Source organism: Muntiacus reevesi, chromosome 4 (assembly GCF_963930625.1).
Source record: "Muntiacus reevesi chromosome 4, mMunRee1.1, whole genome shotgun sequence".
NCBI lineage: Eukaryota > Metazoa > Chordata > Mammalia > Artiodactyla > Cervidae > Muntiacus > Muntiacus reevesi.
The window spans coordinates 110,055,133-110,082,738 of NC_089252.1; the positions used below are offsets into that span (position 1 = coordinate 110,055,133).

At 49.4% G+C, this 27,606-nt stretch overlaps 1 protein-coding gene across 1 annotated transcript; it reads left to right on the forward strand.

Annotated features, from left to right (window-relative positions):
• Positions 1-5,067: 5,067 nt before the first annotated feature.
• Positions 5,068-17,250, forward strand: CSPG5 (chondroitin sulfate proteoglycan 5). Its single transcript, XM_065935391.1, has 5 exons — positions 5,068-5,326; positions 6,005-7,115; positions 9,923-10,111; positions 11,904-11,979; positions 17,083-17,250. Exons 1-5 carry the CDS (start codon positions 5,230-5,232, stop codon positions 17,242-17,244), a joined length of 1,635 nt encoding a protein of 544 aa, XP_065791463.1. The 5' UTR covers positions 5,068-5,229; the 3' UTR covers positions 17,245-17,250.
• The last annotated feature ends 10,356 nt before the right edge of the window (positions 17,251-27,606 follow it).

The window sequence follows — 27,606 nt, forward strand, 5'->3', positions numbered from 1 at the left end:
CCTTCCCTCCAGTGAAGAGTGCTGGAACCAGCTGGGTCTCACAGGACTCGTCCACTCCTCCCAGGGGGTGATGAGGGACGTTAATCCTTGATTCAGATGAAAGACTGGTCTATCAACCTGAGTGAATTCTTTTTAGAACACACCAAGACTTGTATAGTTAACCAAGTTTCCACAGGTTCCTCAAGTCCTTTCTGTGGAAACTCCCCCCAATGCAATTGAGAACAGCAGTTTTCCAACTTCGGTGCAGATCAGGAACATCTACAACTTTGTTAACATCCTCAAAGCTTCTGATTCAGCAGATCTGTCTGGGGTCTGTTCTGAAATTCTGTCCTTTTTAACAGATTCCCAGGGAACCCTGATGGGTCTTGGGACCACCCTTTGAGGATTGCTGGTTAAGAAAGTTGTGATAGAGCAAGCTCTCTGCAGTGTCTGACAGTCACTGTGAGTCCATTAGTTTCATAAACGTTTGAGAGCCTATTGTGTGGCAGGCACTAGAACCTGCATACAGTCATAATTATGAATAAGGTAAGGCAAGACCCCTGCACTCCAGACCACTTATGTTTTTGTAGGAAAAAATGGGGGATATTATATATGGTCTGTGGGATATCAGACCATAAAGAGTTTCTGTAGTGCCAGGTGTCCACAAAGCAAAAAGGAACAGGATAATCAGTTGTATCCTGGGGGATAATGTACATAGTCTGTGAATTAAATGTTCTTCATGATTTCTGTCCTTCAAGGTTTGGTAAACAGAGTGGACCTTCAATTCCCAGAGGGTGACTAAAAGGGTAGAAAAAGATTCTTTGGCGAAGAATCAGCGAAAACAAAGTTTACTGAATTAATTACAGCTACCTCTCTTGGGCCACCCTTCCCTACTCCAGCTCTCGGGGGACACCAGCGGCAGAGAAACTTGCGTGGCCCCCCATCTTGCTCCTGACTCGCCCTGCAGAACTGGAGCCATCTTTACTCCTTTCTGCCTCCAGATGCCTTATCCAGGCCCTTACATACCCATGCGGATCAGTCAGGTGCCTGATTGCTGGCAGCCACCTTATACTACCACGTACTCTTAGGGTACAGCCTTTGTGGGTCTGAGCAGAATCACCATGCCTAATACAGACGGTGACACCACTGTCGGGTGGTCCCCAGGGGCTTAGGCAGTGGGCAGGGCTCCTGATTTCTTTGGTTTGTTGACAGTGATGGGTCTCCCATGGCCATCCAAGTTGACTGGCATTCCTTGTTCCAGTTACCCTGCAGGAGCTGTGGGGTTCTCTAGCAGCGCTTAGGTTGTCTGCTGAGGCAGCAGGACCTCTCAGACAAGCCTGGCTGCTCCACGTCAGAGGCTGTGTTGGCATGTGCAGTGTGCCTTTCTCCCAGCTGATTTGGCTTTGAGGTAATGAAGTTCAAGGGCCTTTCCAATTTGATGGCAGCCCCACTTCCCAAACAAGATGACCACCTCCAAGTTGTAATGTCTTTTTCTAAGATGAGAGCACTTGTGCAAATTGAGAATGCAGAGCTTCCAGTAGTGAGGAGGTAGTGGTCAGCACTAAGAACTCAGACCTCTGCCTCTTGGCTCTTTGCATCTTCCTGGTAATGGTGCAAGAAGGATCATTCCCAGCAGCTCATCACCAAAAATGTCACAGAGCTGACTACCCTGTAGCCCAGAACCAGGTGTGTCTACTCCACACGCTGGAGAGTATAGGAGAGAGGCCATGCTCGATGTCCCTTTCTGGTTGATCCAGGGCATGAGTCTGGATGGCGGTGTTATACCCTGTTAAGAGAACATCGCATCGACTCGTTAAAAAAAAAAAAAATCAGCTTTTTGTTTGTTTGTTTCCTTTAAGTTTTGGCCATGCAGTGCAGCTTGTGGGATCTTATTTCCCTGACCAGGGGTTGAACCTGCGACCCCTACATTGGAAGCACAGAGTGTTAACCACTGGACCCCCATAGCATCAACTCTTAAACACCCAGGGGGGCAGGGGGAGAGGCTGGGTTCCATTCTGCCAAGTGAGGCCCTAATTACTCTTCCGAAATTAAGAAACAAGAATGAAAAGCCTCCATAATAAAATGGAAAGATTTGAAATCAAAATGTTGGTACAAATTCTGGCCTTAGCAGTTCATTAGCATGATCTCTGTCCATTTGCAAGCATGTAAAGTGACCAGAAGAACAATAAGTATGGTTGCGAAGAGTAAGACAAATTAGAGCACTTGGAAAACTAAAACCTCAGGAAAATGTTAATGGTTACTACTGAGGACTTAAAGCCAGGAACTGTGCTGCTTCCTGTTGAGAGTGAAATATGCCCTAGCCACAGCAACAGGCTCAGCTCTGCCCTGGAGAGCAGCCCCCTGGCTGCTGGGGGCCTTCTATGCACAGAGCAGCAGGCTGTGTCCGTGGCAGCGGGCCTCGTGCTTGCCTTGGTTCTGCCAAACCCAGTGGGAACTTCAGAGGCATGCAGGAGCCATAGCCTCAAACATCCCTGATGCCCAAATCCGGGAGACTTTAATGTGGGGACATGGAGTGTAAGCTCTAGATAGTAGTCCATTTACCTTTCTTTCACTCTCCAATTTCTACATATTCTCGCTTCTCTTTTTTAGCCTACCCTTGCACTGTGCCTGGAAAAAAATAACCACATTCATTTGACACGCTACGGTTACTGCTTTCACATACATGAGACAGGATACTGACTCCCCCAAGGTCACTGCCTTGATGTGCTTCTGGCCTGTGGAGCTGTCACCTAGCCGGTGTGCTGTGCTTCGTTCTGCAATTGCTGGCGAGATCTGGGGAGGATCAGGATGAAATTGGATGACAATAGTTGATTTAAAATCCCCAAGTGAAGAAAGGAGTAATAGAACCTTGTCTCCAGGGAAGGGAGGGAGGTCACTGAGGAAGGAGATATTTCATATTTTATTTTATACCATATGCTTGTTTTACTTAACAGAGGGGTGTGAAAAGAGCCCCCACCCAGACCTTTCTTGTGAAAAACACAGGAGTGATTGTCATGCTCTAGGCACCAAAGGACCCATCTGTGAGGCCTCCTTCCCACTAAGACTGGTCTCAGGAAGGAGGAGGTGGGCATGTCCACCAAGGTCCTCCACCTTGACAAGCCTACTCAAGACTCAAGGAGACACACAGAAAGCAACACACAAGACTTTGTAAGACCAAAAAAAAAAAAAAGAGAGAGAAAAGCTATAGGAAAGAAGAGGTGGTGTTGGCAGGTCTATCAGTACCTCTCTGGCTATAGGCAAGTGCAAACCTCTGCCTGGCCCTCTGCTCAGAGAAAGCTGTATTTCAAACTGGTATACACTGTCCCCAGAGGCAATATGAAGCCTTGGAAAGAGCTTTAGCACATCAGCCGCTTGTAGACCCACAGTTCTGTGGTGGGACTAAGATGGTTGCCATTCCTTCATTTATGCCTCCTACCCACCTTAAGCAGCTGCACCTGTCACTGCCTGCGCAAGTGTCTTGCAGTCTAGTAGGGAATTATTGTAGACAGACAATGAGATCAGGGCAAAAGTGTCTTAACTACTCGGGTCAGACAGAAGGCTTCCTGGATGGGAAGGTTATGGGAACTGAGCTTTCTGGGTTAAAGGATTTGCCAGGTAGATGGGGAGAGGAGGGACCAACCAGGGCAAGCAGGTAGATCTAGTTCCATTGAAAGAAACAGGCTTTGAATCAAGGCAACCCTATCCAGAGACATGTACTAGTGACAGTTCTTGGTCAGTTTTGTGGGTCCCAAGTGACAGAAATGGGAGTGTCTCAAATACCAGAGTTTCCACATCTCTGGCAGTGACCTTGAATATCACCATTAGGGTTAATAGATCAAAAGGTAGACAGTCGGTTTGGTGGACAAAGTAGGTCACTAGGCTGCGATTCCCACCACCAAGCAGGGATCTGGAGATGAGTGGTTCTGTACCGCAGAGTGAGCTTAGGACAGGACCCATAGACTGTAACACCTGAGCTGGCATAGACTCTTGTCCCTAAGTCTACTAGGGATAGGTAACTCAGCTGGTAAAGAATCTGCCTGTGATGCAGGGGACCCTGGTTCGATTTCCGAGTTAGGAAAATGCCCTGGAGAAGGGATAGGCTACCCACTCCAGTCTTCTTGGGCTTCCCTGGTGGCTCAGATAGTAAAGAATCTGCCTGCAATATGGGATCGATCCCTGGGTTGGGAAGATCCCCTAGAGGAGGACATGGCAAACCCACTCCAATATTCCTGCCCAGAGAATCCCCTTGGAGAGGAGCCTGGCGGGCTACAGTCCATGGGGTCGCAAAGAGTCGGACGCGACTGAGCGACCAAGCGCCGTGACTACCCACCAACCTGAGCTTTGGCGGCCCGGGAAGAATGGGGGGCGATGTATCTTGGAGAGGGACCAAGGAACCGGGGTTACAGGCCACACCCTAGGCTGCCTTGAGGAGGGAAATTCTTGCCCCCTGCCCCCAGGATGCGTTCCGGCGGGCCTGGCTGTGCGAGGTCTGGGGCTTTGGCTGCAGACGGATTAGGTCTGATCCGATTAGAGCCTGGGAGGTCCACTTGGCCCCCTTGCCTGGCACTGTCAGCGCCCGCCCCGCCCTCGTGGGGTCTCGGGGACCTCCCGGAGACCCTTCGCTCTGAACACTGGGTTGGTGCAGAAATCCGAGAAGCTCCGTGTGCCCTGGGTTCGGCTCACTGGCACAGCGCGGGCTGGGGCTGCCGCCCCCTGCGGCCTTTCCGAGCCCCGCCCCGAGCCTGCGGGTGTCTGGGCGCCCCCCTCTGTGCTTGCCGCGTGGCGGGTGGGTTCCTCGCGGTTGGGGGGCCCGTGCCAGCCCCTCCACTGGGAGGGCGGGACTACGGCCCCGCCCCGCAGGTCTCCCGCCAGTGCACCTGGAGGCTAATGCCACGCGCGGCGCTGTGCTCCTGTCCGCGCGCTACCCCGTGTCCGTTTGTCTCCGCGTGCAGAGCCGGGGGTCTGTCTGTCCCCACCGCAGGAGGACTGAGCAGGGACGGCGTCAGAGCTACGTGCGGCGGGGCGGGCGCGGCGGGCGGGGTGGGGGCGGCGCTGAGCGCGGCAGCGGCGGCGCGGGAGGCGGGGAGGCGCGGCGCGCCGGGGACAGCGGCGGACGGCGGCGGCATGCGGCTTCTCCCTTTGCCCATCGTGGGCTGAGACGGCCGCAGCACGGGCGGGAGGCGCGGCGGCCGGTGAGCCGAGGGCGCAGCCAGCCGGGCAGACCGCGGACAGCGGTCGGGGCGCCGCGCCATGGGCCGAGCCGAGGGCGGGGGCCCGGGCCGGGGGCCACCGCCGCTGCTGCTGCTTCTGGGGGTTACGCTGGTCCTTGCCTCCGGGGCCGCGCCGGGTAGGTACAGACCGCGACCAGGACCCCAGCGGCTCTCGCGCCCAACCTTGGACCAGGGTCCCGTTGGCTTCGGGTACAAGAGGTGTCCGCGAGCTGTGCCAAGGGGGCGGGGCAGCGTCTTGCCTGCAGCCCGAGCGGGGGAAGGGGCGCACGAGGAGATGGGGGGACTTGGTGCAGGCGACTCGGCGGCCGCCACCCGAGTGTGGGGACCGAGGTGTTGGCTGGGGGTGGGCCAGTTGGGGCGGGGCCTGAGGGTGAGATTTCGGGGCGGGACCTGGAGGTGATGGCGGGGCATGAGAACGCGAGTTCGGGGCGGAGCCCTAAGGGTGCGACTTTGGGGCGGGGCCTGGTGGTGGAATAGAGCCCGGAAGGTAAGACTTTTTACCAGGAGCCAGAAATGAGGGCCGCTCGGGTTAGAGCGCGAGTGATGTCGGGGGCGGGGCCTTTCACTTGGGGCGGGGCCTAAGCGAGGATAATGTTTAGTCGGGTGTGTTCTCGGGCTTGTGGGGCGGGCTCGGGGCGGGGCTTAAGGATGGGGCGTGGCCTTGGGAAAGCTTGAAGCTGAGGCTTACGGTTGGCGGGGGTCTGAGAGAGCAGCCGCGGCAGGGGCGGGGCGCTGCCCCAGCTCTAACGCGCGCGCGGTCCGTGACGCCCCGCCCCTCTCCCTCCCGCCCACAGTGCGTGAGGCGGGCAGCGCCGTCGAGGCAGACACGCCCGTGAAGAGCGTCCCGGCGTGGGAGCCGCGTGCTAACGACACGCGGGAGAAGGCCGGCCCACCAGCCCCTGGGAAAGATGAGACTTCTCGGACTGCGCCCGGCGGCGAGCAGGCCTTAATGGGCCCTGGGGTCGGGGCTGAGGAGGCGCTGGAGGCGTCGGCGGCGGTGACAGGCACAGCCTGGCTGGAGGCCGACAGCCCAGGCCTGGGCGGAGTGACCGCAGAGGCGGGCAGCGGCGACACCCAGGCCCTTCCAGCCACGCGCCCGACACCCGACGAGGCCCTCGGGCCGTCCTCGACATCCCCAGCCACCCTCGAGGCTATGGAGGCCAGCGAACCACCCTCCCCCACCCCTGGCAACAAGCCGAGCCCAGGCCCTGAACTCCCCAAGGAGAGCCCCATGGAGGTTTGGCTGAACCTGGGAGGCAGCACACCTGACCCTCACGGGCCAGAGCCCACGTACCCCTTTCAGGGCACATTAGAGCCCCACCCAGAGTCAGATATAATTGACATCGACTACTTCGAAGGATTGGATGGTGAGGGCCGTGGCGCCGACCTGGGGAGCTTCCCTGGGTCGCCAGGTACCTCAGAGCACCACCCTGATCCCGGGGGAGAGACCCCTTCCTGGAGCCTGCTTGACTTGTACGATGACTTCACCCCCTTTGATGAGTCTGATTTCTACCCTACCACATCCTTCTATGATGACTTGGATGAAGAGGAGGAAGAAGAGGAGGACAAGGATGCAGTGGGAGGCGGAGACCTGGAAGATGAGAATGACCTTCTAGTGCCCACTGAGAAGCCTGGTCTGGGGCCCGGGACAGGCCAGCCCACCAGTCGGTGGCACGCTGTCCCTCCGCAGCATACTCTGGGGATGGTCCCTGGCAGCAACATTGCCCTCGGGCCCCGCCCAGGAGAGCCAGGCAGGGACCTGGCCCCAAGCGAGAATGGCACCGTGTGCCGCAGTGGCTTTGTGAGACATAACGGCTCCTGCCGGTCGGTGTGCGACCTCTTCCCAAGTTACTGTCACAATGGCGGCCAGTGCTACCTGGTGGAGAACATTGGGGCCTTCTGCAGGTAAGGACGTGGCAGGCAGGTGCCAGGGGTTTGTCAGAAAACTCCTCCTGAAGGAGGCATGGGAGGCTGCCTCAGCAGAGAGGGGGATGTGGCAGGTTCCTAGAGATTGTGTGTTTACGGGTCAAGAGATGGTCCCAATAAATATTCTACAGATTGACAGTTTAAATGTACTTCCTGTGAGCTCATCACTAGGAGAGTTTCCTCAGAAGTGAGACTGTGCATTTCCTCTAAGTGTCATGGCCTTTACCAAACCAGTAAACTATAAAGGCGAAACGAAAGGACTTGGCCAAGGATTTTGGAAAAGGCCTTTGCTGACTTGAGGGCAAGTTCTTGTTGGCAAGGTCTAGCTAAACTTGCAGAAGGAAAAGGTCCATAGACACCTTGGGAGAAGAGAGAACTGCTGACCACTCCCTCTGAGCCATGTGTGAGGCAGAAGGGCCCCGTGACCCTGTGGGGCACATGCTTCAAGTGGCACGAATGAGGACCTTCTCATTGGAAAAAGACCCAGAGAACAGCCATTCAAACAGGTCAAGTCAGAGTGTCCTTCCTCACACAGCAGACATTTGGCATTTCTTAATTCTGGATAGTGACTTTGCTCCTTCTACCTTGGTTGTTGTCTTCCTGGAGATACTCGGTCTGACATGTTTTAAAGACCCAGAGAGTTTAGTGTCAGAGTAAGGATATTGTGTGCAGCCACCAGCCCATTCCTCATTAGTAATTAACCCGATACACCTGCCCTCACGGCAAGGTAGTTAACCTGCTGGAGAGCTCATGGGCTTGTCCTCATTCTGGATGAAGCACGTGTCTAGGCCTGAGTGCTTTGCTTCTCTCCATCCTTTACAGGCCCTAGAAGTGGCACGGAGACCTCAGATACTTCTGGGACTTGTTTACACCAGTCCTAAGAGTGAAACATTTCTGTAATCTGGGTATCTCTATTTTTTAAGTGCCATTCCCTATGTTTCTTTTTCTGGGTCTTTTTGGAGGTATATAAATAATTCAGATTCTATAGGTCTTAATGTTCTGATAGAAGAATAATATAATGCACGCATGCTGTGCCTTTGTCATTAAAGCTTGAGCTTCCTTCCTATGAAGTTCTTTCCTATAAATGATCATGTCATTAGGTCACTAATATAGGATGTGTCCACACAGCTCTGATTGGAGCTGTCCAGCCATTGGCAAAAAGAAGAACTGTGATCAAGAAATTATGGCAACAAGACCTTGCTGGTTGCTTAAGGGCTACCAGAAATACAAGGAAACCCTGATTTTGCTCCTCAGACTCTAGTTGTGGAGGGAGGACTATAATAATGATTTTAACCTGGGAGCTATGGAATCTCTGTGCAAAATTAGTATCTTTCATCCTATTGGAGACCTGGGTTTTCACCTTCGAAGTTAGCTCCCCATCAGAGTATGAAATTTGGAGCCCTTGTTACCTCTGGAGCACTTAGAACAGTTCCCAGAACCTCCTGGAGCTATCAAGGGACCCCCAGTAGTAAGCATGACCTCACTGAGTGGCATTCCTATACTGCCCGTGGGTCCTCCAGTGGATCCTGCCTTAGGAGGACTTCTCACTAGTCCACTCGAGCCCCCCTCGCACAGCTTCCATCCCAGGATCACCTACCCTGGGCCTTCCTACCAGAAATTCCTCCTCTGACGGGTACACCCAGGCCCAGCCCCAGCTTGGAAACTGTTTTACATTCCACTCACAGGAGGCTGCCGAGCCCTTGGTTGCAGACTGCAGCATGCTTTTGTCTGTGTCACCCAACCACTGCAGGGAAACGAGCAAAGCTATGGCAGAACTTCTCCAGAGCACTCTGTTAGAGGGACCTTCTTTCCCCACTGTCCTCCAACAGCCTCCCACTACTGCAGAGGGGCAGCTGGATAAGAGAATTCACTGCTTGCCACAGAGCCCCACCCTCTTCTAGGTGTGGAGTGGCTAATTCTCCCGTGTTTGATTTCCCCATTTCTGGACTCCTTTCTCCTGTCTGTCAGTCACCCTGAGGTTCATGTCCTCCCTCCTTTGCCTGCCTCTGTATCCTTCCACATTTTTTCCTCTTTGAAGCAGCCTGGTTCCCATGGAAACAGCAATGTCATTGGAAGAGTTGGAGCCTGGGAATGTCCCCAAGGGCAGGAGAAAGTCACTCAACAAAAGGACTGAAACCCACCCAGAGGGTTGCTTCTCACTCTGCTTTCATGACAGTTCTCATGGTGACAGGACAGGAAGCTGTAGGGGCGGCACTTGGGGGGCTGCTGAGATGGGGGAGAATGTACATCTATCTTTGTGCTTGTCCTTGTCTGTTGCTTCCTTATTTTCAGTGTCTGGTTAGCCACGTGAACTAGATGGGACTGCAATGCCCCTAGATAGGGCGAGTCCTACTACTTGTGGTGGTAGCTCCTATTGATCTTGTTTTTCATCTTTTTTTTTTCCCCCCACCAGAGCCCAGGGCAGGGGCTTGGAGGGTTCTGAGGGAATCTTGTGATTGTTGTCACTGAAGTGGAAAACGGGGTTCCCTTCCCTCAGTCACTTCACAGGCCTGTAAATGACCAGTGTGCTCAGATTCTCAGCACCCCGTTTACCTCATTTGTGTCAACCACCCTTGATGCATTTGTGCCACACATTCTTCACGGTGTGGTTGTAAAGATGAGGCAAGAATAGCAACCCTAAAGTCTGCACAGATGAGGACACCACACTTCCTCTAGCTGCTCATAGGAGCAGGGTGTTGAAGTAAGCCCCGGGGTCAGGGGTCAGACGCTCGCTGCGGCCATGGAGGCCTGCCCGTCGCCTCAGCCTCACCCTGTCACCGCTGCAGGTGCAACACACAGGACTACATCTGGCACAAGGGGATGCGCTGCGAGTCCATCATCACCGACTTCCAGGTGATGTGCGTGGCCGTCGGCTCAGCCGCCCTCGTGCTGCTCCTGCTCTTCATGATGACGGTGTTCTTCGCCAAGAAGCTCTACCTGCTCAAGACAGAGAACAGCAAGCTGCGCAGGACCAAGTGAGTCTGACTGCCAGGGGTGTGGTCCTGAGGGTTTCTGGCATCCGCTGTCCGTCCCTGCTTCCATTTTTCATACCTGAGATTCACCCAAGCTTACCCGTTCCTACACAGAATGTGCTGGAATTGCAGCAGAGCTTAGGCCCCTGTGGCAGACTGCAGCTGTCCAGCACCATCCCACACACACACACTGGCCATCTTTTCTTAGGATGCTTAGAAAGGGCAACAGAGTATAACAGCTTCCGACTGTGGTCAAGTAAGTTACTGCGCTCAGTCCCCCACCCCCATCTGATTGCAACTGCTTCCCAGGTCTTTTACAGCCAGAGGCTGGTGTGAGGATTTCGTTCCCAAATCAGCATGAAGTGATTCCTCCAGCTTCCTCAGATGTGCTGTCCTCTTCAATGAAAGGATTTTAGCAGCTCATTGCTTTTCAAACTGGTCCGCCCTGGTCCAGGCAGAAGAACAGAGAGCTCAAGGAATTCCCCGTTCCCTCTCAGTAGAATGTGAGGAGTGCTAGGACCTCGGCCTCACTTCCTCCACTGTGAATTTGAAGGGCCATATGGGCATGTGGAGTCTCACTTCAGCTCTTCTCTGAGCAGAGGAGTCACAGCTCTGCACCTCTGAGAATCAACATGCATTTACCCTTGAAGCCCACACCTTGAGCACTAGGATGTGACCTTACCCACCGTGAGACAGTCACTGTTATCACTTAGCAAAGTAAAGAACCTTCTGGAATGTCACGGAGTCAGAAAAGGAGGAGACTGGAGTTCAGCTTCCTCAGGACCCAAGAGGCAATTTATGCAGCACCGCCCCACCCCCCTGTCCCCCTGTTGTTTCCCCCCAGCTAATTCCCTCCCCCTGACCTGAGACTCCCTCCAGAGAATGGGACTGAAGGACTTGCCCTGGGTCCTGGGAAAGGGACAAAACGCCATCTGTTGCTCCTTTGCTGGGTAAACTCGTGGGACGTGCAGATGCCAGCGGCTCTCTGCCGCCTTTCAGCTAACCGTCCTGGGGCTGCGAGGGCCTCTCCATTGTGCCTGTGCATTGAGGCAGGGCTGTATCTGTGCATGTGATCACAAGCCAAGGCCCTTGGCTCCTCACACCGCCGCTGAGGTGGGGGGAGGGTCAGGGTGGGAATGGGACCACCTACCAGGGCTGCTGCTGATGACTGGGGACAGAAGGAGGGCTGCCAGGGCAGTAGAGAAGCAGGAGCTGAAGCCCAGGGAGGGGCCCCCTTCTAGGTCTTCCTCCTGGAACCAGTTTGTGTTTGGCACAGAGCATGGTTCCCCCAGCCCTTCAGCTCCAATGCCACCTTCCTTATTTCCTCTGCACTCCTCCTTTCATTCCCAAGCCTGGTTACCACTCTGAAAATGCTATTAATACATGTACCCAGTGCACTACAGATACTGCTGTAGCGTACTGATTCTAAGATACCCATTTCCCCCCACATATTAGCATCTCTGAAATTGGACTGTGTCTTACAGTTGCTGGCATCTTATAATCACTGTTGGCCAGATGGCAGTCATGATGTAGTTGTAATTGTCTGGCAGGCGCAGACGTGGTCATAGCTGTTCATATCATTGTCAGCTCTTTATCTAAAGTCTAAATGAGCGCCTTAAAGTGTGTAATGAAAACTCTAGGTGATAAGAAAGGATTGGGTCATGGCTTAAATGGCAGAAGGTTTTTCTTAGTGGTACAGCAAATAGGGGCACAGCACTTGCCCCGTGAAGCTTCTATCAGATGTCGCTGTGATTGTTTCACTTACATTTTCCCTTCTCTCTTCTGTCCTAACCAGCAAATTCCGGACCCCTTCTGAGCTCCACAACGATAACTTCTCCCTGTCCACCATTGCCGAGGGCTCTCACCCAAACGTAAGGAAACGTTGCGACCCTCCGCGTCCCCCTCCCCCTCACTGCCTGTGCCTTGGCTCGCTAGGATAACGCTTTCTGTCAGGTGACTTGACTTCTTCGCATCTGTCCTTGTGCCTGCTCCTGCCCCTGCCCGCGTCCCTGGCTCACTTCACCATATGGAGCCACTCCTCAGAGCTCTGAGGGTCTGGATAGGGTGGCCTGTCCAGGCCACAAAAGGGAGAAGGGCGTGATGGCGTGTCACTTCCTGGACAGGCAAAGTAGCACAAAGTACAGGAGAGCCATTTCTGGGATGGCGCAGGATTTTTAGCTTCATCTCGGCTTTAGAAGTCTGATTTTTGTCTTCTTTTCTACATTGAGAAGAAAGCCTCTGCTTTTCTTGCTGGGGACTTTCTCGCTAGTCTTCGAAGCAGATGGTGCTTGTTCTTTGGGGTGAATGGGAAAACCTATGGGATTGCTGGAAAAACAGTTTCTTTGACATTGTTTTGAGAGCCCTAAAAATGAGCAGGCTTATATACAATGGTTATATACACTGAAAAGAGGTCAATCTAGGATAGTTTTTTAAAGTTTTTGATATAAAGGGAAGTACAGAACACTGGCAGAACCATAAGTGTAGGGATAAATCTGTCCTTACGAGGATGGGTTTATAAATGTAAGTTGAAACCCAATAAGAGGTCTCGAGAGACCATTTCCTTTTTTTTTTTTTATAACTGGGGAAAGTGCATCCCCAGAAGGCAAAGGAGAAATAATAGTATATGAGGCTTTGTTCACCAAACCCCAGAAAAGAGCAAGTTGACCTGCAGAAGGAGGAGAAAAGGAGTCAATTCAAATAAGAAATAAAAAAGGCCAATTTAAGCTAATTTTTTAAAGACTTTGCTTAAAGGATAGAGACGGAACAGATATATTTTACATGGTATGTACCAAGACACTAATAAGTTTAAGATGAGCATAACTGTCAAGGCAACAAGATGTCCTGTCACGTCTGAGATTGGTGACCACTCCAATCAACCCACAAGGATGTAGGATGTGCCTTGTCTTGGAACACCCCATCCCAATGTACCCAGCCTCTGGCAGTGATGTACATGTAGTTGTCAGTTTTGAATTACTGGTGATCAGTGACTTGCCATGGGGTCTCTCAGACCCACTGTCTGATGTGCCATCTCATCCATGAGGGACAGCAGGCCTGACCTGTACAGGAGTGCCTGCAGTCAGGGTGTTTATTATCCACAGAGTGCAAGGGTCCTTAGCAAAGCTGCTGACTCATGCATTTCTGGCAGCCTTGGTGTGTCCACCTTTCCTCCTCACAAAGACAGAGGGGAAGGAAATAGCGTCTCTTGGAGGCCTTGGTTGCAGGAGCCAACACAAAGGTTTCCAGTTCTTTTTTTTTTTTTTTTTTAGTTCTACCAGTTTATTGCTACCAACCCATCTCCCTCCACCCTCGTGCACACATGCTCAGTCATGTAACCCCATGAACTGTAGCCCGCCAGGCTGCTCTGTCCATGGACTTTTCCAGGCAAGAATACTGGAGTGGGTTTCCATTTCCTTCTCCAGGTTTCCAGTTCTTATGGGCCCAACTTTGGGAAAGCAAGGCATTTATCCAGGAAAAACTGCCACTGACCTTGAGTTCAGCATATGGCAGAACAAAAGCAGAGTGGAGCAGGGTGGTCAGCCATAGTGGACTCTGCCCAAGAAGGGCCCTGGGGTTGTCTGCGTGGCACTCAGGGCGGCACTCAGCTCTCTGGCTCCTCTGGGATCCTGGGGGCCATTTCCATGGGCATCGTTCCCTCAGCTCGTTCCCCAGGGTACATCATGTCACCTCTGCCAAAGCCCTGAGCCTGTGGGGGGTGGCTCTCCTGTCCAGCAGCTGGGTTTTCCACTTCACCTCTCATTCCTTCCGCCTCACCCAGAAGTCAGACTTGGTCATAGTCAAGATCTTGTGCGTTGACAGTGAAGACAGTTACACCTTATGATGCAGTGGAGCCCTGGACGTTGCTTCAGCCACCGTAGTGACTGCTGACAAGCGCTGCTGGCAGCAGGATGACAGTGAACCTCCAGATGAGCTGAGAGTCGAAACAGGGGCAGCTAGTCTCCCCATCCCTCTCCCTTCACCCCTCAAAAAAAAAAAAAAACTTGTTGATTTTGGCATCTCCTAAAATTTTGTAGAGTTTTCTTTGTCTTAGTAGAGGGTTTATTTCTTTTATATAAGTCAAGGAGATGGAATGGGTCCTTTTCCTACTCCGTTCCAGTAATCTCTAAAAACCACTGTCTGAAAAGATTTCAAACAACAAAGTACCGCTTTGGGTCTGGTCGGGGAAGGGTCCACGGCTGGCGTCTCTGTCGGGGCGCGTCCCTCTCCCCTGCTATGCTCATCACTCTGTGCTGCTCCTGGACTCGGCCCTCTGCGGTGCCGTGGGACCCTGTGATTGGGGAGCCAGCAGCTGAGTGTGTGTGGGTCTTGTGTCACTGAGCAGCCAGCCTCGGAAAGAGACTTCAGAAGGAGAAGGAAAAGCCCGCAGCTTTTCAGCCCCAGCTATGAAGGTTTGCCCTTTTCTGGGAGGAATGGCAAGTGTGTAGAAGGCTGGGCACCTCCCGCCGCATGGCATCAGCGAAGTCACCTTAACAACGGGGGCGAACTGCCTGAGCGCCGGAAGCCGCCCTGTCCGTCTCCCAGCCGTGCTGTCAGAGCAGTGCCGTGGCGGGGACTTGGTCCTCCTGAGACTGGACGGATCTTCCAGGAGGCCCCTTAGTGTTTCCCATCCCCACCCCACCCTGCCAATTTAAATCTTTCCTACTTCCCAGTCTCTGTATCCTCCATATATTTGGTAAAACACTGGCTGCCCGCCCCCTTCTGATGGAGGCTTGTGTCTGAACAAGAAGACATTCAGTCCTGAACCCCTGGTGGAAAGATGCCCATATGGCTGGGACAGAAAGCTGGAAATAGTTCCCAGGACTTAGGCCAGGGGGAGGTCCAGTTTCCTCGCGAAGCGGGACTTCCACAAAATCAAAGGCAGAGGGGCCTTCAGCTGAGGGACTCAGTCACCCTAGGCTTAAGAGGATGGAGTTCTGGAGCAAGCACGTGGACGAGAATCGCTCCATCCTGGTCTAGACACGCCCTCACCTGTTCTATCTGCTGAAGTCACTTAGCTTGTCTCATAGCATTGTCGGATACCTGTGTTCCTGATTTGTGGGATTGACTTCTCCCACCCATTGGCCCAGAAGGCAGCTTTCTCCTCTGTCCAAGTCCTCAAGAGGCCAGGTTTAATTAGGTTCCCCACCTTCATGGCATCACAGTTTTGATGCCCAGGTCTATACAACTCACTGAATTCACTTTTTCACATTATGAGAATATCCCTGTGCCCCTGTATGCCCCCAAGGAGAGTGTGATGGGGCCAGGGTAGGGGTGGTTATCTTGAAAAATGTGAAAGTGAGTTCTATTCTTATCAGAGGATGAGTGTAGGCCATCCTGTCTTGCTCCACATTTTGCTGTGATCCCCAGTCCCTTCTACTCAGGGTCTCAGGTATTTATGTCCAGTGTCTCCCCCACACCTCACACAAGTTCTACCTCATCCTGCTTCCCTCTCCATAAAAAACCTGTGTGTGTGTGTGTGTACATAATACACTTAATATATCAGGGCGATCTTTCCATCTCAGCACATATACAGTTATGCCACTGAACAGTTTTTTCTCAGGCTGTCCAAGCAAGGGTAGAAAATACCCACTGCCTGTAGGCTCTGTGCAGCGGCCTTGCCTGAAATCTGCCTCAACACAGAATGAAGTTCGTTTTGACCTTGTGCTTCTCTCATACACGCTGGAATTGGGGAGCGTGTGTTCTGCTGTTGTCTGTAAATCACTCCTGAAGTCTTTGAAACTAACTCCGATTGCTCTGTGCACGCCAGTCTTCTGGGACAGTGCTCAGTGAGGCTGAAGTGGGGGGGCAGGTCACAGTGATTTCTACACGCACAGTACATTGAACACCTGTAGCTACTGTAAGCCCAGCACCTTCCTCTACTTTCCAAATAGTCCCTCCCCTGACCTACTGCCATTAGAGGTCATACTCAGGAGCACGCAGCATGGAACTCTGGCTCTCTGTTCTGTCGAGAATGTCCTGGTCCTTAATCACCATGAGTATCTTGAATTTCAGAAGTGATTAAAGCAAGAAAGGGCTGAGCTGGCTGGTCAGACAGGCACCTTACCCTTCTTGCCCTCTATGAACCTGCCTGGGTGGCTACACAGCCTCTTTGATCTGCAAGAATTCCGAGTACTTAACAATAGCTATTTGGGGCTCCTGAGAAGGAACCGAGGCCCCCTGGGTAAAATCTGCTCATGGAATCCTCAAGGAAGAGCAGCGGGACGACAGGTGTCACTGTAAGGGTTCTTTGGACGAAGAGCTGGAGGACTGTGTACTGATGAGGGTCTCCTGGGAATCGTGCACAAGTTCAACCAGGTTCAGGGGCTTGTCCTTTGGTTGCAGGCAACACGGAGAGAGAGGGTGCGGGGCCCCGTCAGAGAAGGGTTGCAGACCAGCAGCACAGGGCTTAGACTGAGGGAGCACCTTGTAAGTCGGCGTCTGTGTGGTAGAGAAATTCTGATAGGCTCGCACGTCTCTGGCCTCTAGTCAGAGAACGTGAATTTGCTGTGGGGAGAGGGGCCCTGACTCTGCCAGAATCAGCTCTGCGCCTGACCACAGCCCTGTTGGCACACCAAGTCATGTTCCTGATCAAGACCTTTTCACGAGAACAGAACTCCTCAGGATGGAGGGCCGTGTGAAGGGGGGCCGGGCAGAGCTCACCAGCAGGTGAGGCTTTCGAGGGACCAGGCTGAGTATTAAAAGGGACTGTTTCTCCCCAGTCTGGCTTCTGTTAAAGGTATTTGTAATGCAGTTACCTGTCGGGTTTTCATCCGAACATGGCCAGGGGGTTTTTGAGGATAATGTTCCGAAAAAGTAGCTGCTAATGAGTCACTTTGGTTCATCCAAGCCTCAACGCTTTCTTCCTTTTCTGTTTTATTTTCTTTTTTAGTAAAATAAAAAATCTGAGATGTTACTTCATTCCTCCACCCATTGTCTCCTTCCCAATCTGGCCTCAGCTTTTTATTTTTCTCTTCCAGGATGATTCTAGTGCTCCCCACAAAATCCAGGAAGCTCTCAAGTCCTGCCTGAAAGAGGAGGAGCCATTTAACATCCAGAACTCCATGTCGCCCAAACTCGAGGGTGGCAAGGGTGACCAGGCCGACCTGGAGGTGAACTGTCTTCAGAACAACTTAACCTGAAGCCAAGCAAGGGAGGAAGTGGGGGGCGGGGGGCGGGGGAGGAAGCATTATCTCCTCTTGTACAGATTCTATTTCTTGTAACCACTTGTTGAACCCCTTTCTTTTCTGGTCTCATGGCATGCCTTGGTGTATTTTGTACAGGAGGGAATAAACATACCATAAGCAAAGAGCCCGAAGAGAATTACAGTACACTTGGAGTGTTCTGTCTGTGCTGTCTGTACATTGCTTCTGCTGCTGTGATTTCTAAACCTATGCTGTTATTCAACTGACTTTTTTTTTTGTACTTTGACCCACCTTTTTTTGAAATACCGGTAAAAAAAAGAAAAAACAACAAAGTTCTTGAAATAAAACTTTTTAAAAAGCCATTTTTCCTGGTGTACCTGTGTCTACTCCCTACCCTTTCTTGTCACTTTGAGTTGAATTCTTACCTTTATTGAGGATGTGTGTCATACACGTTTCATATCTGAGAAATGGTCTATGTATTAGTCTGCTTGAGCTGCCATAACAATACTACAGCCTGGGAGGCTTAACCAACAGACATTTATTTTCTGAACTTTCTGGAGGCTTAGAAGTCCAAGATCACATTGACAACAGAGTTGATTTCAGGTGAGGCCTCTCTTTCTGGCTTGCAAACAGCCACCTTCTTGCTGTGTCCACAATGGCCTTTTCTATGTGTGCATATGGAGGGAGAGAGTTCTCTGGTGTCCCTTCATCTTTTTATAAGGACACCAGTCCTATTGAAATAAGGCCCTGCTCTGATGACCTCATTTAGCCTTAATTACCTTATCTCCAAACACAGTCACATCAGGGGCTTCAACCTATAATATTTGGGGAGGACACAATTCAATCTGTAACAATCCATAGCACCTATTATTCAAAATACTCTTTCCTTCTTTCTTAAAACATTTATTCAGCACATTGTCAGCCAGATGCTATGCTAGATTCCAGGAGCTCTAGATGAATAAGATAAACTGTAACCTCAAAAAGTTAACAGTGTATGTGAGAAATAGTCTTTTAAACATTTTTAATACATTGTGTCAACAGAGTATAGGACATGCAAAGCTGTGAGTTGGATTTATGAATTCAGGAAGGCTTCAGGGAGAGAGGTTTACACCGGACATTTTTCAGGTTGGTGGAGAAGAAAAGGACACTCACAGGAGAGTTCTGCTGTGTGACTAGAAGGTTGTGAGGGGAGACATCTTAGGAGACGGGTTTGGCAAGGGCATTTAGGACAGATTGCCAAGGTGGAGGTGGTTGCGTCACTAAGTCGTGTCCGACTCTGCAACCCCATGCACTGTAGCCGGTCAGTCTCCTCTGCCCGCAGGCTTTTCCAGGCAAGAATACTGGAGCGGGTTGCCATTTCCTTTTCCAGGAGATTGTCCCGACCCAGGGATTGAACCCACATCTCCTGTTTTGGCAGACGGGTTCTTTACCACTGAGCCACAAGGAAGCTAACTGCCAAGGTAGGTAATGGTAAAGGCAGATAGAATGATGACTGTAGCAATCTGGACAATAAGTGAGAATGGATTAGAGGCTTAACAGTTCAAATAGTCAGAACTTTCCTGACTACTGGCAAGGAGAGTTTTCTAGAACTTTGCCTGTGTTTCATCTGTGATAATTCCATAACTGGAATCCCTGTGTTTCTTTTCACTAATTTCTATTGCTCCCTGATTTGTCTTCCCTGGTGCCTCATTATTTTTTAGTTTGTGTTGGACACTGTATCTGAAAAATTGTTTATTGCAGTTTCCAGATCTAGGATTGGTTGAGGGGCTTTTCATTCGCTGCTGTCACATGCCCAGGGGCAATGGAATTCTGAGATCATGTTATTGCAGATTCCAGGTTGACATTTCCTGGCCACTGAAGGCAGACCGCAGACTTAGCAGATTGTGCAAGGCTGGTGTACTTTGGTTCATCCTGACCCCTTAGGGCGCAGTCTGGAGTCTTAGCCCAAAGCAGGCAGTAGTTTATCAGTGTCCAACACCTCCCCCACCCACAATCCTTGAAGACTTTCAAAAACACAATTCATTCTCTTAGTCACCTCTCCTAAATGGGCAAGCACCTCCAGGGAAAAGTGGCCCTGAATGCTGGGCTCCCCTGTCTGGATTCCTGTCCTCTCTGGGATGTCAGCCTAGCAATTCTTTAGAATCTCATTAGCTCTTGGATGCTTTTAAGATGTTCGCACAGCCTTTTGATTGTCTTTAGTCGAAGAGTTGGTCCAATTCACCTAGTCTCCTATTTACTGACAACATAAGTCCTCTGTTTTCATCTCAGGACTCTTGCCCAGATGGCATTCCTGTGGTGCCTGTGAGCTCAGTCTGCTCTTTGCTATTGGACAAGGCTGCGTACTGGGGTGTTGGTCTGTGTGTGTGTTATGGTTTCCTAACCTGACCCCTGTCCACTTTGGGGGCGTTGGCGTGGTTCTGCTTAGGACTTCTGTAATCTCGGATTTAGGGGACAGACCTGTCTTTCATGAATAAGCATCTCTTTTCACAAGGAGGCCCAGTCAAGATGGATTGTATGTGAAAGCACTTTGTAAATTCTAAATCCCATCCAGACACAAGGGTTTGTTAATTTTGTGTTTCTTTTTCCCACAAGAATATTATGAAATGGAGATGTAAGCCCTTGGCTCTCTCCTACCTCCATAGCACGTGCAGGAGATGGGGGAACCCAGATGGGAAGGGAACAGGAGACAGCACAGGCCTAACGAATGGACTTACCTAGTGCTGCCGAGGGTCTTTGACCCCACGGAGGGGCTGATGTGCTGGAATAGGATATATTGGTGTGTATCTATGCCAGTCCTCTTTCCTGCGTTCTGCCTGTGCTTCTGCTCCATGTGATTCTGTGATTCTGCTCCATGGGGCCGGCCAGCATCCTGTCACTCTCTGAGGGCCTCCATCTCTGCCGTTCCCTTCCCTCCCTCACCCACCCCTGCCCACCAGAGATTGCCTCACACTGAGTCCTGCTTCATTTTCCCCCTTGGTGCTTTTTTTTTTCAAGAGGATGATTCTCGGAGACCATCTTTGTGTTTTTTCCACCCCACACCACAGCTTGTCCTGTGTCCTCCTCCCTAAAGAAAGGACAGACTGAAAATGTGGGTAACTGAGGCAGCATGGAAGGAAAATCATCGGGAAGCCTTTCGGCACCGATGGGTCATTTCACTTGGGAGAAGCCTCTGTGCAATGGTGAACATTGTATCTGTGGATACAAGGCATATCCTTTACACACTTAACACACCCATGTTAGTTTTCTGAGGCTGCCATAACACATGACCACAAATGAACAGCTTCAAACAGTAGAAACTTATTCTCCCACAGTTCTGAAGGCCGGAAGTCTGAAATCCAGGGGTCAGCAGGCTATGCTTCCTCTCACAACTCTGGGGAAGTATCCTTCCTTGTCTTTTCCTAGCTTCTGCGGGCTGCCAGCCATCCCTGGTGTTCTTTGACCTGTAGTTACATTACTGCAGTTTCTGTCTCTGCCTTCCCTCTGTGTGTGTCTGTCCACTCACAAGGCCTCCTTTTCTCTTTAATTTGTTTATGTATTTATTTTTGGCTTTGTCGGGTCCTCACTGCTGCACAGGCTTTTCTCTAGTTGTGGCAAGCAGGGGTTACTCTCTAGTTGCAGCGCGTAGGCTTCTCCTTGCGGTGGCTTGTCTTGCTGCGGAGCACGGGCTGTAGGGCACACTCAGTACCTGTAGCACGTGGGCTTAGTTGCCCCATGGCATGTGGAGTCTTAGTTTCCTGACCAGGGATCGAACCTGCATCCCCTGCATTGGAAGGCAGAGTCTTACCCACTGGATGACCAGGGAAGTCCCTCATATGATTTCTAGACATAAAAAAGTTATCCTGTACCCCAAAAGCAGCAGGAAACCCGGGACTCAGGGCTGGAAGGCCTCTCCATGTAGGAGTCAGGTGACCTCTCTGAGCCTCAACGTCTTCACCTGTATCATCCCTGTCTTTTCACAGGACTGTCTGGGCATGGGATAGAGCAATGACCAAAATGGACCAAAGCCCTGCCTGGTGGAGCTTACTCCCCACAACATGAGGTCACACGAGGTAAAGTCCGTGGAGGGATTCTGAGACGCAGGAGGGGCTGTGCACACCCACCTCCAGGCCCAGGGAAAGGATGAGTCCCTGCAGAGGGATGAAGGGGCTTTCCTGAGGTGTGTGAGCACGGCCACTGCTGAGAACTATGGCAGCGGCCCCTCCCTCAGCCCAGGAACTCAGCACAGGTACCGGAGTAGCTTGGGGAAAGTGTGGGGCTCCACGGAAGGGAACTTGGAATACTACTGTCTCCTGAGGATGTTACAATGAGATTCCGCCATGCACGTGGAAGCAAAGATATGCAAAGTTATCAGAAGGGATCAGATGGCCAGTCAGACTCCACAGTACTCTGGGCAAAGGTTCATCACAGCCCAGGAGGAATGTGTCCATCAGAGGGGTTAGCCTCCAGAGACTCATGTCCCAAGTGTACACCTTGGGGCGAAACTGCTGGGATGGAATTTAACCAGTCTTTACAAGACAGTTTCGAAAGTGCTTGTTATCAGCTAAAAACTCCCACCAATAGTGGAGGTGAACTGCTTTACTCCACATTCTTCCCAACTCTTGATATTGTCATACGTTTTCAATTTTAGTCATTCTTATAGGCTTCCTCATGGTATGCAATTGTGATTCTAACTTGCATTCCCTAATTATTAATGAGATTGCACACTTTTTTCATATGTTTATTTCAAATATCATCTATATTTCTACTTTTGTGAAGCACCCATTTAATAACTCTTTAGCCAGTTGTTCTATTATTATCTTTTGCTTAGTCACTCATGGGCATTCTTTTTGTTTTTAGTGTTATGGAAGTATAGTTGATTTACAATGTGTTCATTTCTTCTGTGCAGCAAAGTGACTTGAATATACATATATATTCTTTTTCAGATTCTTTTCCATTATGGTTTTTCATAGGATATTGAACACATTTCCCTATGCTATACTGTAGGACCTTATAGAGAATAGAGGAGTGGTTGCCAGGGGCTGAGGATGGACAAAGAACTGACTGTAAGGATGCCTAAGGAAACTTGTAGTGATGGAAATGTTCTGTAACTTGCTTGTGATGGTGGCTACACAAATAGGTACATTTGTCAAAATTCATGAAACTGTACACTTTAAAAAGATGAATTTCATACCTTGTGTCAGGGCTGCCCAAGATTATTCCCAGCTTTAATGACTCACTAGTAGGATTTATTTTATTTTGTTTTTTTACTAGTAGGATTTATACAGCTGGGCATGAGGTCAGACTCACAGCTAAGATGTATTACAGTGAAAGGATTCAAAGCAAAATCAGCAAATTTAGAAGCTATACACAGAGAAGTCCAGAGAAAACCAGGAGCTTCCAGCAGATTCAACACAGGACATGTTTAATTCCTTCAGCAATGAATTGTGACAGCACCTTTGAGGCAGTGTCTACAGGGGAAGCTTATAACAGACCCAGAGTTTTTAGTGGAGAGTAGTTATGTAGGCATCCACTGCTTAGCGCATAGCAAAATTCCAGTCTCCCAGAAAAAAACCTACTATTTAGCATAAACTACATTGTTTACACAGCAGTTGAGGCACAGGGAATAGTCTCTAAACTCTTTGTACTTAGGGAACAGTGAGAACCCTTCCAAAAACTAAGTTCCTGGATACTAGCTAAGGGCCAATCTTGTAAGCAAGTCTTTCTAAGGACAGAATGCTCAGACATGCTAGGTTAACACTTTTCTGCACACACCTCAACAAACCTACCCAAAAAAAGGAAAAGAAGTGGTTCCCTATCTTGAGATCATGAAAGTGTTTTACTAAATAATCTTTTCTTTTTATAATAAACTTCTAAAGATTGAAAAATAATTCCACATTAAATAAAAAACTGTGCCTTTCACATTCAGGTCTAAAAGCAGTGGTACATTAGAGGTGGCTGACACTGGCTCATGAGAAAGTTGTTAAATTTTCATGTATTTTGTGAACCAGTTGTTAAATACAGAAATTATTTAAAATTAACCTATATAAACTTACAATAAATAAAAATATTAAAAACAAAGGTAAGGGAATTCCCTGGAGGTCCAGTGGTTAGGATTCTGAGCTTCCACTGCCAGAGGCAAGGGTTCAATCCCTGGTCTGGGAAGTAGGATCTTGCATGCCTCAAGGTATGGCCAAAAAGCAAAACAAAACAAACAAAACGATAAGTAATAAATAGTCAGAATTCATCACATTATCTATGTCAACTGAATTTATATGTTGAAAATACCATCTATGTAGTCCTTCTGTGCATTTTTTTTCCCTACTCGGCATTCAGTGACCTCACACTGGTTACTTGGAATAAGCCGTGGTAGGAGTATTTATAGCATAAGACTCAATAAACACTGAAAGTCAGGTATTGTTCCTTTTGGGGAGCTAGTTGTTAAAACATCCATCAGCACACTGCTCTCTGTAATCCACCGGAATTGATTTTTGTAAGTGAAATTAGGTAGGGATCCAATTTCTTTCTCTTTTTTTGGCAGGTGGATATCCAGTTGGCCCAGCATCACTTACCGAAGGGCTGCTATTTCTCCTTTTCCCCCTTCTCTGAGGTGTCACTTGAGCATTATTCAGATGTCTGTATATGAATATGTCTGCCTCTGAGTTCTTTACTTTATTCCTTTGGTCTGTTTGTCTGCCTCTCTACTGCAATCACACTGCATTTCTAGGTTCAAAGTAAGCCTTAATATCCAGTGATCCAAGTCGCCTCACTTTGTTTTTCAAAGTGTCTTGGTGGTGTTGAGTTTTTTGCATTTCTACACACATTTTAGTGCCAGCTTGTCAGTTTCCACCAAAACAAAAACATCTTTAAAAATCTTTGAGATTTAATTACAACTGGATAGAATCTATAAGACAATCTAGAAAGAGCTGATCTTTACAGTATTGAGTTGTCCAGTCAATGAACATGGTCTATCTCTCCATATATTTGGGTCTTCTAGAATTTCTCCAAATACTTTTCTATGGTATTTTGCATCAAACATGTTTTTTGAACTTCTTTCTATGTACTTGGGTTTTTTTTAATAGTATTATAAGTGATATCTTTTCAGAGTTTTTCATTTTCTGGTTTCCAGTATATTTTACATAGAAACAATCATTGTTATTGGAGCTTCCCTGAAAACTCAGTTGATAAAGAATCCGCTTGCATTGCAGGAGACCTGGGTTCAATCCCTGGGTTGGGAAGATCCCTTGGAGAAGGGAAAGGCTACCCACTCCAGTATTCTGGCCTGAAGAATTCCATGGGCTGTATATTCCATGGGGTTGCAAAGAGTCGGACACGACTGAGCGACTTTCATTCACTTTCAATCATTGTTAACACTGATTTGATATGCGGCAACCTTGATAAACACTCATAAGAATTTGTGTGTAGATTCTGTTGGATTTTCTATGTGTGTATATAATTATGTAATCTGCAAAGAAAAATAGTTTTATTTCCTCCTTAACAATTCTTATACATTTTTACTCTCTTTCTTGGTTTATTGCACCAGCCAGGATGTTTTATTAGGAACAGATATGGAGAGAACAGGTATACTTGTATCATTGCCAGTCTCAGAAGGAAAGCCTCCAACCTTTCATCGTTAAAAATAATTTTTGCTGTAGGGTTTTTTGCAGATATCATTTATCAAATTAAAGAAATTTCCTTCTATTCATAGTTTGCTAAATGTTTTTACTTTGAATAGATCTTAAATTTTATCAAAAGCTTTCCTGCATCTACTGAGATAATCATGTAATTTCTTCTTTGATCCTCTTAATACATAAAATTGCATTGAGTTTTCAAATGTTAAACCAATCGTGCAATTTGGGAGTAAATATAACTTGGTTGGATGCATTAACCTTTTACTTTATTACTATGCTAAATTGGATAGCATGTATTTTTAGAAATTTTGCATATACATTCCTGAGTTAGGTTGGTTTGTAACTTTCCTTTCTTGTTAGACGTTTGCTATCAAGGTTATGATAACCTCATGAGGTGTATTGAGTGGTGTACCCTTTTTTATACTCTCTGAGTAGTATCTAATATTGGCGTCGTTTCTTCCGGTGAGGCCATTAGGGCATGGGGGTTTCTTTGTGGAATATTTTCTTAGTTGCGGATTTAGCTTCCTTAACTATTTTCTATTTTTGTGTCACTTTTGATGACACATTTTCCTGAAAACTTGTCCATTTCACAGAGAAGGTCAAAAAATTTTAGCATAATGTTGTTTTCAACATCCTCCTGCAATTTTAACGCCTGCAGGATCTATAGTGGTCTCTCATCTTTCCTCTGGATATTGGTTATTTGTGCCTTCTCTTTTTTTCTTCATTAGTCACATGGGAGGCTTATCGGTTGTATCAGTCCTTTCAAAAACCAAACTTCTTGGCTTTGTGTTCATCATCTCTGTTGTATATTTGTTTTCTATTTCCTTATTTTCTGATTTTATTTTTATTATTGCCATTCTTTAACTTTCTTTGATTTTTAAAAATATTTATTATTTATTTATCTGTCTGTGCCAGATTTTAGTTTTGACATGTGGGAGCGCAGAGCACAGAGACTTGGCCACTGGGCCAGCAGGGAATTCCCTTTTTGAGTTTATTTTGCTGTTCTTTTTCTACCCTATTTATGGATGCTTGGCTCAGTCCTTCTTCTAGTATACCTATATTAATACAAATACTTATGGATATTTTCTGTATGTCAGACACAGTTTGAAGTACTTTACAATTATTAACTCATTTTTTCTTTATAACTACCCTGTGCAATGGATACTTTTATTATCTCCACTTTGCAGAGAAGGCTTCCCAGGTGGCTTAGTGGTACAGGGTCTGCCTGCAATGCAAGAGACCTGGGTTCAATCCCTGGGTTGGGAAGATGCCCTGGAGAAGGAAATGGCAACCCACTCCAGTATTCTTGCCTGGAAAAGTCCATGGACACAGGAGGCTGGTGGGCTACAGTTTATGGAGTCTCAAAGAGTTGGACACGACTGAGCAAATAATACTTGCAAAGAAGGAAGCTCAGGCACAGAGGTTAAATAGCTTCCTTCTTGTCAGAAGCCAGAGTTGGAGCTGAGATTTGAACCTCAGCTTCTTGACTCAAGTCAGTGCTCAAAACCACACTGTTGCCTCTGATTTTTCATTATTGGGTTACTTGCTTTCTGTGTGACTTCCGTGTAGTGTGTGTGTGTGTGTATAACTTACTTATATTTGGCCTTGCTGGTCTTCCTTGCTATGTGGCTTTTCTCTAGCAGGGGCTCCTCTAGAGCCCCTGGTGCACAAGCCTCTCATTACTGTGACTTCTCTTGTTGCAGAACGCTGGCTCTAGGGCACGGGGGCTTCAGAAGCTGTGGTGCGTGGCCTCGGTAGTTGTGGTTCCCAGGCTCCAGAGCACAGTCTCGGTACTTGTGACGCACAGGCTTAGTTGCTCCTCAGCATGTGGGATCCTCCCAGACCAGAGAGCAAACCCATGTCTCCTGCATTGCCAGGTGGATTCTTAACCATTGAGCCACCAGGAAAGCCCCTCCATACAGTTTTCTGAGAGCAGAGATCCTGATTATGTTTTTCACAGCCGTGGCTCCAGGGCTCGGTAGGTAGGCAGCAGTTCTACTCAATGGATGGATGAATGAATGAATGAACAGTAGACTCTGGTGCATTGAGAACAGGGCGGTCTCCTGTTTGTGTCCGTGGTCCCCAAGGCTGGGATAGGGCTGAACCTTCTTCCGGGTGTTCTAATTGGGGCCTATGGAATGAACCATCTCTGGATCCCCACGCTCCCCATCTTTGGGGCCCCCAGGGGAGGCTGTGCAGAGGTCCCAGGAACCTCAAAAGCATGGCCTCTCATCTGGCTTTGCCCTCTCGTAGCTGGGTGCTCACAGGCTGGCTCCCTCTCTCCCCTCCCCTGCAGAAGGAAGGGAGCTGGCCTGCACCCCCCTTGGCACTAGTGCGCACACTTGAAGTTCCTGAGGCCAGCCCAGTGGGCGGCCCGAGCTGTCGCTGTGAATCACGCAGCCTGCTGCCGCCTGCCCACGCGGCCGGCTTTGAGGGTTGGCCAGAGGCTCTGGTGGGAACTGCCCACTGCCCTAATTGGGCCTCTCCTGGGAGGCGGCTGGCCCTGCTTCCCACTTGTCTTCACTCTGGCTGCCGCTTCGCCCTCTCAAGGAGGACGGCGTGCTTCCTGATCCGGCCGGCTCTGTGGCCAGCCAGGGCCGGAGTTCACCCTTGTCTTACAGACGGAGAAACAGAAACCCCGGGGCTAAGACTGGGTCCCTGCCCAAAAGCACAAGGCCAGGCAAGGTTGCCAGGAGCAAGCCCCAGAAAGCCCAGCGACAGACACGGCTCTGATCCTCACTCTGCTGGCAAC